This window comes from Gavialis gangeticus, unplaced genomic scaffold (genome assembly GCF_001723915.1).
Source record: "Gavialis gangeticus isolate Ggan-Ray unplaced genomic scaffold, GavGan_comp1, whole genome shotgun sequence".
Lineage (NCBI taxonomy): Eukaryota > Metazoa > Chordata > Crocodylia > Gavialidae > Gavialis > Gavialis gangeticus.
In genome coordinates, this window is record NW_017729018.1 from 12,165,810 (window position 1) to 12,173,807 (window position 7,998).

The 7,998-nt window shown below is 58.3% G+C and overlaps 1 protein-coding gene across 1 annotated transcript; it reads left to right on the forward strand.

Annotated features, from left to right (window-relative positions):
- The first annotated feature begins 324 nt into the window (after window positions 1-324).
- On the forward strand, window positions 325-6,039 carry GPX4 (glutathione peroxidase 4). The gene is made up of 7 exons (XM_019513538.1): window positions 325-428; window positions 3,372-3,469; window positions 3,864-4,008; window positions 4,596-4,747; window positions 5,021-5,045; window positions 5,310-5,369; window positions 5,761-6,039. The coding sequence occupies exons 1-7, from the start codon at window positions 354-356 to the stop codon at window positions 5,791-5,793; spliced, it is 588 nt and encodes a 195-aa protein (XP_019369083.1). The 5' UTR covers window positions 325-353; the 3' UTR covers window positions 5,794-6,039.
- Window positions 6,040-7,998: the final 1,959 nt, after the last annotated feature.

Genomic DNA, 7,998 nt, shown 5'->3' on the forward strand with positions numbered 1-7,998 from the left:
ACCCCCCCCCCCACTATGGAGTGACCCCCCAGATTGTGGGCTACCCCCACCTCTACTTCCGACACTATGGTGTACCCCCCCCAGGCAGCCAGGGCTGATCCCCCTTCCGACCCTACAAAATATGAAACTATGATTGGCCCGCGTGCTGTCAGTCCTAGTCAGAAGCCGCCAATAGGAGAGAGCGCGGGGGAGGCGGGGTCGAACAGCAACGCTCCTGAGGGGTCGGTTGAGAGGGGCGGTTAGCCCCGCCCCGCCGTCCTAGGCGCGCATTGGTCGGGCCGCAGGGGGGGCGGAGTGGGCGGCACTGATTGGCCGCGGGGTCCCAGCCGAGGCGGGGCCGAGGCGGCGGCAGGATGAATTGGGGACGCCTGGCGAAGCGGGCACTGCTGTGCGGAGCTGTTGCGACGCGGGGCCTCGGCAGAAGCATGGTGAGTGCGGCCGGGCCGGGCCGGGTCGGGTCAGGCCAGGCCAGGCCAGGCCAGCCCAGCTCAGCTCAGCTACTGGGGGGGGTGTCTCCTTACTGCCAGTCTCGGCGGTGTCATCATAGAGTCGGTGGGCCCCGGGGGCTAGAGGGGCCCTCGCTAGACCCCGGGGGCTAGAGCGGCTTCCGGCTCTCGTTGGCCCCGGGGGCTAGAGCGGCCTTGGAGGACCATGGAACTGTGCAGCCACGTGGGGATGCGCCCCCCGGCCCAGCGCCGCAGCAGGAGGCGGGGGCGGGGCTGATCGCCCCCAAACACGAGCTGTGGGCGTGACGCAGCCTTGCCCTGCCTAGCCCGGCGCAGCGTCTGCTGGAAGAAACCCGACCAAAGCCCCGTGTCCCCGCAGCTGAAGCGTCTGGGCGCCCCAGGGCTCCTCTCCCAGCTGCCCCGAAATCCTGAGTCCTTCCTGGCCTGAGGACGCCGGACTCTGCCCACAAAGGGTGGATTAGCACAGGCTGCGCCCTTGCTTATGGCCCTGCAGCTCTGGATTGCTGCGTCAGGCCCCTCCCCGCTGCACTTCCCACCTTCAGTTCCCCTGCACCCTTCGCCTCGACCCTTCGTTGTCTCCTTATTGCGCCAGTGATGCAGCAGTTTCCCTCCACGGGACGTTGCGGCTTAACCCTCTCTCAAATCTCTCCTCCAAGTCTGCCCGGCCTTTTGCCGCTAATCCCGGCACAGGCGTCATGAAAGCTCCAACCGCAAGCCGTCCCCCTTCCTCTTTCTTGTTTTTTGAGTGTCAAGACACACCGTTTTTGCCCTGGGGGCCAGGCCTGCAACATGCCCGGGCTTAGCTGAATTGCATAACTGAAGAGCGGCTGGTTGCATTCCTGGCCACCCATGGGACTGGTGGTGGCTTTGGGAGCAGTTGTCTGCTCGCAACTTTCCACCTTTTTTTTTTTTTTTTTAAAGAGAAAAAAACCACAACAACTCTCAGTTCAATTGGTATGAAAATCTGGTGGATTTTAAGACGAGGCTTAAGGTGCTGCTTTAAAGCAACCAGCATTGGTTTGACCTCGGAGATGAATGAGCACAACTCTGTGGCTTCAGGGAACAGGGGGTTTTCTCCTGAATGCTGCCCTTCACAGCAGGCCTGTAGCCGGTGGGTTAGGTTTAGCACTGTTAAGCCGGATAGATTCGTAGATGCTAGGGTCGGAAGGGACCTCAACATATCATCGAGTCCACCCCCCTGTCTAGGCAGGAAAGCCAAGGCCTGGAAAGGTCACTGCTGTGGTGGGTGTCCTGCAGCTCACACCTCCTTTCCTCTGAGAGCTGTTGTGGGGGGGTCCTTGAGGGTCACTCGACATGGGGTGGAAAGTGGGGGCAGCGTACAGCAGCCCCCCCGGGGCCAGGGCTCTGCCTTCCCAGCTGGTGAACAAAGTGCAACTGCCCTGCCCTGCTGCAGCGCCTTCCTGCTCGGGGACGGAGGAACGAAGCCGCTCTGGAACATTTGGTCTGTCTCTGCAAAGTCCCCGCACCCCGGTGGGAAAGGGTGGGGGGCGGGTGTGTCATGCAGGATGCCAGCTCAGCTTGGCTGCACCAAGGGGAGAGGCTGGAATGGGGCCTGGTGGGGCCCTCGCCCTCCTCTGGGAATGCTGGGGCGGTCCCAGGAGCAGGAACATGTTTCCAGGAGCCGCCTCATGGGAAGCTCCGAAGAGCAGCTGCTGAGTCAGCACAGGCCCCTTCCCACAACTGATGCTGCCATTTCACCATTTTCTGGAGGGGAACCTGTAATTTGCCTAGATTAACCCGGAACCGTGCGGGGGCTGGGTGAGCCCCAAGGGGCTGGCTGTGGCACAGAGCTGTGCTACATCTTCCTAGAAATAGCATCTCTCGTAGGCCCCACCTCCTGTGCTCCGGTTGCCCCACACCCAGCACTCCTGCGTGTCACCCTGTGATAGCAAGCAGGCGGATGGAAAGCAGGCCCGGCCCGCCTGCTGGAAGGATGGGAGACGCCTCACTGTTGGCAGGACACACAGGGCTGGCTTGTCATGTTGGGGTGCCTGATGAGTCTGCTCATGGCAAGCTCTGTTGGGCCCAGTGGAGCCAGGTCCTGCAGCTGAGTTTCCCACACAGGCAGCTGGATGCTTGAGGCAGGATCTGGTGACTAGAGATGACACTGTCAGCCCTGGTGCTAGCAGCCTGCCAGGCCTGGGCAGGAGGGTCCAAAGCAGGGTCCTGATGCAGCTCCAGCTGTAGCTTGTATTGTCAATGTTTCTTTGGCTTCCCCTTTCCCTGTTGGCGTCCACCTCCGAGCTGTACCTGCACGCGTGGCCCAGCCATCTCCCTCTTGAGCCCCCAGCCAGGTTTTTGCCTTGACTCCTCATCAAGCACTTTCTCTGGCCCAGCTGTTCTGATACTTTTCCAGCTGGTGCTCAGTTGTTAACCCTGGTGCTTGGGCGCACAGAGTTCCCATGAAATGCCTCCTCTCTGCCCTTCCAGCACTAGTGAAACCCCAAAGACTAAAGGAGCCGCCCTGTGCAGGCCTCAGGTTGTCCTAGCTTGCACTACCAGGGTTGGAGTTATTGTGCCAGGAACATCAAAGCCATGAAATGGGGAGAAGCAGCCAACGTCTGTGTCAATCTCCCTGCCCCAGCAAATGAACACGCAAGTCTGGCATAGACACTAGACTGGGTGGCTAGTGTTATTCAAGGGCTGGGTTGCAAAATGCCTGGTGGTGGTTAGTAGAGGGTTGTTCCTGGGAAGGAGACGAGCAGGTCCCAGGGCGAGGGAGTGCTGTGTGGACCCAGATCCCCTGAGCCAGGGGAGAGAGGGGCTTGGCTGGTGCTGGGAGTAGAGCAGCCTTGCCGTGCTGCTACTGTCTGGTGGGCTTGCGCCCAGGCTGGGGTGATGCCTGTGCTAGGAGCCTGACCTTGGGTCTTGGCTGTTTTGCAGTGTGCCCAGGTGGATGAAGACTGGCGCTCTGCCAAATCCATCTACTACTTCCATGCCAAGGACATTGATGGCAACGAAGTTTCCCTGGAAAAGTACCGGTAAGCAGCAAGGGGCTTGTGCAGCTGAGTCTGGCCCGGTGGGCTTTGCCTTGCTGTCTCCGAGCTCACACAGTAATGACACTGGGAGACTTGGTGCCTGCAGCCTGGGGAACAGGGTTGGGGAGGGAGCAGCACCTTTAGGCTCTGGGGAGGAGGGACAGCTCTTAGCAACGAAGTGGTGGCATGGCCACAGGGACCATCCCTGCCAGGCTGGGGGGTGGGGGCATGACCTTGTGTGCAGGAGCCCTAGGAACAGGGGTGAGCGAGGAGCCAGTTTGCAGGGCACTTCCCCTCTGTGCGACCGACCTTGTAGGGGCCCCCTGTGCCGCCACCAGCGTCTCGCCCCACCCTGCCCCTGCTGCACTAACTGCCACCGCTCCCTGCCTCTCCTCAGGGGCCATGTCTGCATCATCACCAACGTGGCTTCGAAATGAGGCAAAACGGACGTAAACTACACTCAGTTTGTCGATATGTACGCCAGATACGCTGAGAGAGGTTTACGCATCCTGGCTTTCCCCTGCAACCAGTTCGGGAAACAGGTAGGTGGTGCCTGCCTACTGCAGTGCGCTGTGGGGGGCAGGCTCTGAGGACTGGTGAGCCCCCATCGCCCACAAGTCTATCTTGGTACACTAAACCCCTGGGGAAATGGCACTGCTACAGTATGGCCCTAGTGGACAGGTGCTAGGGGGGGCTGCTGCTTGGGCTGAGAGGAAGTCAGGCTCTGGCTTGTTCTGGCCTTGGTGCCTCTTGTGACACCGCTCGTGGCAAGTCCACATACACGCCTGCAGGGAGCTGGACCGCCATCCCTACCATGCAGTAAAGTCCCAGCTTGCCAAGCTGGTCTGGGCTCTCTGCAGGCTGCAGCCAGGCACAGGAGAGCTGGGGGTGGCTCTGAGCATAAGAACACAATACATAGATCTGCCAAGCCTTTCGGTACATCCGTGGCCTCCTGTAAAGCTGAGCCCAGCCTTACCTGCCTGCCCTTGCTCCCAGCCATCCTGTCCCAGTGGTAAGTGGGACTGAGGAACAGCTGCTGCCCTCTGAAAGCAAGCACTTTCCTGTCTCGGCTGGATGCACGACTCCTGCTCCTAAACCACTCGCCTCTCACTGCTGTTCTCTCCTGCAGGAACCGGGAGACAACGCCCAGATCAAAGCCTTTGCTGAAAGGTATGGAGTGAAGTTTGACATGTTCAGCAAGATCGACGTCAATGGAGATGATGCCCTACCTCTGTGGAAGTGGCTGAAGGACCAGCCCAAAGGCAGGGGCACCCTGGGGAAGTGAGTGTGGAGTGGAGCGGAGCAGCCCAACCCTGGTGGGGTTAGAGAGGGAGTAGACAGACCCCTGGATAAAATGGGGGCACCTGCCTCTCACTGCCAGCAGTGCAGCTGATCCAGCACCAGGGCTGCGAGGGGAGGGGGTGTGCTTGCCCCCGCTGGGTTGCAAGAAGTCCCCAGGCAGTGCCAGGGCTGGTGGTGGGGCTGAGCAATGTCTGTAGCAATGGGAATGGCTGTGCCAGCTGCCGTCTCACTGACGTTCTCTCTTTCTCCTAGTGCAATAAAGTGGAACTTCACAAAGGTAGGACTCAGCTCTTCTCATGGGGGTTCGGCTTGGGAAAGTCTCAATCAATGTGATCCTGCGGGATCCCAGGAGATGAGCTGGGGGAGAGCAGTAGAGAGCTGCAAAAGGTGTGGGATGTAGTGAGCCTTGCTCCTGGGCAAAGGGAGAGAAGTTGCCCTGGTCTGGCCACAGCCATGGGCTCCAGCTTGGGGACCTGTGCACTAGGGCTACAGGCGCTTCTGGCCCTGCACACTGGCTCATGTGTTTTCTCTGACCCCACAGTTCCTTATTGACCAGCAGGGCCAGGTGGTGAAGAGGTACAGCCCGATGGACGATCCCATTGTAAGTCATCCTTGTGGGGGAGGAGGATGGGATGCTGATGCCCAGGCACAGCTTCCATGGGGAGAGGGAGGGAGTCTGGCAGTTCACTAGTCCCAGCTTGGGCTGCTCTCATTATCCAGACTAATCGCATACTGGGCTGCCTCCAGCCTGCTGTGAGCCTGCCTCTGGGACGTGGCTGTATCTCCTTCCTACCATTGTGCAGAAGGAAGCCACACTCCCCATGCCCCTCATGGCTGGGAGCTCTCAGGGTCCTCAGCAGCATGCATGTTTCTGGCTGCAGGGTGGGACTGAAGCAGCTGGCAGTAGTTTGGGGCAGGGTCTAATCCTAGTCAGTGTTAATGCCTCTAGCAGGGGCCAGCCCAGCCTGACTTTACCTCTCCTTTCTGCACAGGTGATCGAGAAGGACCTGCCCCACTACCTGTAAAGCTGCTCACTTAGCTGTGCTACCCCCTCTGCTCTGCACCAGCTCACCTGTTCCCGGTGGAGCCTTCCTACTCAGCCCCCATGACGGCCTGTCTTCAAGCCAGCTTGCTGGTGAGGCAGACCTGAAAGCCTGGCGTACACTTGCGGGAGGAAGCTTCACTGGGCTGGTGGCTAGTGCGGGATAGAGCTGCTGTTGTGTGTTCACAAGCTGGGATCTGTTGCCTCATTGCAATAAAAGTGTTGAAAGTAATGTCTGTATAGTCTTGCTGGGAGTTGTGCAGGAGGAAGCATACCCTGCTCCATGTGCGTGAAGGAGCCAAAACTAGGCTAGCTCCAGGCCGCAGTCATGCAGAGGAAAGCTGCTATGACTGCATTCCTCTCATTCATACCCTGGCAGACAGCAGCTTAGTGCAGGGCTAATCCGACTTAGCATCCCTAGGAATCATGTGCATAATCCCCTGCAGGCAGCAGCTCTTGGGCCTTCCCTGGAGCAATAATCCTCACCAGGTCTCGCATCAGACACCTTGGCACTGGCCCAAAGCAGGGGCTGAGGCTGGGCTATGTGCAGGCCACATGTTGTGCCATGATCTAGTCAACAGGTGTGCCATTGCCTGTATGCTGATTTTTGCAGCCCCCGTGAGTCCAGGGTCCTTCCAGAAATGCAAAGGTGGAATCCTCTTTCCTCCCTGTGAGAAGTGCTTTCAGGCAGAGCCCTTACAGCTGTCAGGTTATTTCCCCACAAGGATAGAGACCAATACACCTTACTTGTCAGCTGTTGATCCTTTTGGATCAGGGTGTATGCACAAGAGGTCACCCACACATTTGACACTCCTGCCTCGGCAGGAGTTTGGAGGAGTAGTCTGCCCAGATCTTCCACCCCTCACCCCCCTCCTTCTCAATGAGACAAAACCCAAAGTCCAGACAGCTGGCACCTTCATGGCTAGAGTTGTATAAGCATCCGGAAATTGAGCCCAGGTCTCCTGCAAGGCAGACAAGGATTCTACCACTGAACCACAGGGGCCTCCAGACCAGCACACAGGACAAGCTGATCTTCTGCTCTCAGAGTGGGAGCTGTTTGTGCCACAGGGCCAGCGCACCTTCGACTCCTGTACCGTCCTGTGTTGTCCCTGGCAAAGTCCAGGGGGAGGAGCTGTGGGGCAGGCACTAGGCTGAGCCACCACGACTAGGCAGCATTGCAGCCCAAGAGGACTTTGCTACCTTCTTTCCAGGGCCGTATCCACCTCTCTGGGATGGGCAGATAAGATGGTTCTTCAAGCTTTGCAGACTTTGGGAGCAGCATTTAGAGGCCTGGGTAGGTCTCTGAAGCAAGGTTCCTACCAAGTCCCTTGCAAAGCCAAGCAAGCAGCTGCCATCCCCCAGTACCTGGTGTCCCTGCCCAGGGTCAGAGTTGTGTTAGGTTCCCTAAGCCAGTGATTCTCAACCAGAGTGTCATGAGGTCCTGCCAGGTGTGCAAGCAGGATTTGCAGGTAAAACCCAGAGATGTCGGGTAGGACCCCAGAGTGTCACGAACACTGACATGCTGTGGGCTCGCTGTGTTCTTTGCAATAACACAATTGCTCTCTAATACTTCTGCACTCAAAAAATGGTGAAAATTAGGAGCTGCCCTTTTCCCAGGGGGACCCTTGAGTCTGATAAAGTTAAGGACCGCTCTAAGCAGCTTGGATGGAGCCTGACTCAGAAAAATGTGTCCCTAATGCCCAGGGCAGTCCTGCTGTGGCAAAGGGAGAGGAATGTAGTGCCTATCAGCAAGGGCAGGGACAATTTGAGAAGTGAAGGACTTGCCTATCCCCCTTCCCATCCGCTGCCTGCCCCAAGCAGGGGTTCACTTCTGAGCTGCGTCAGCTCTGGCAAGGTGACATCTGACCACAAAAGCTTGGGCAGGGTGGAGACCTGTCCACGCTAGACCTGAACAGCCCAAGGATGGCCAGTGGCAATAACCTAGCGCCGATCTGCCCCGGGGTTTACCAAGACAAGTGACTTGCAGGAGACCCGGGGCATTTTAAACATCTCCACTAGGCTTTTCCAGGGCTGCTGGCCCCATCACAGTAGTATTCATGTGTCTGATACAATTCCAATGCCCAGAGGTGATTTACGGGAACCTATAAGCCTCGACAGACAGACAGACGGACACTAAGCCTAGACAGACGGACAGACACGGAGCTGGGACTTACAGAACTCTCACACG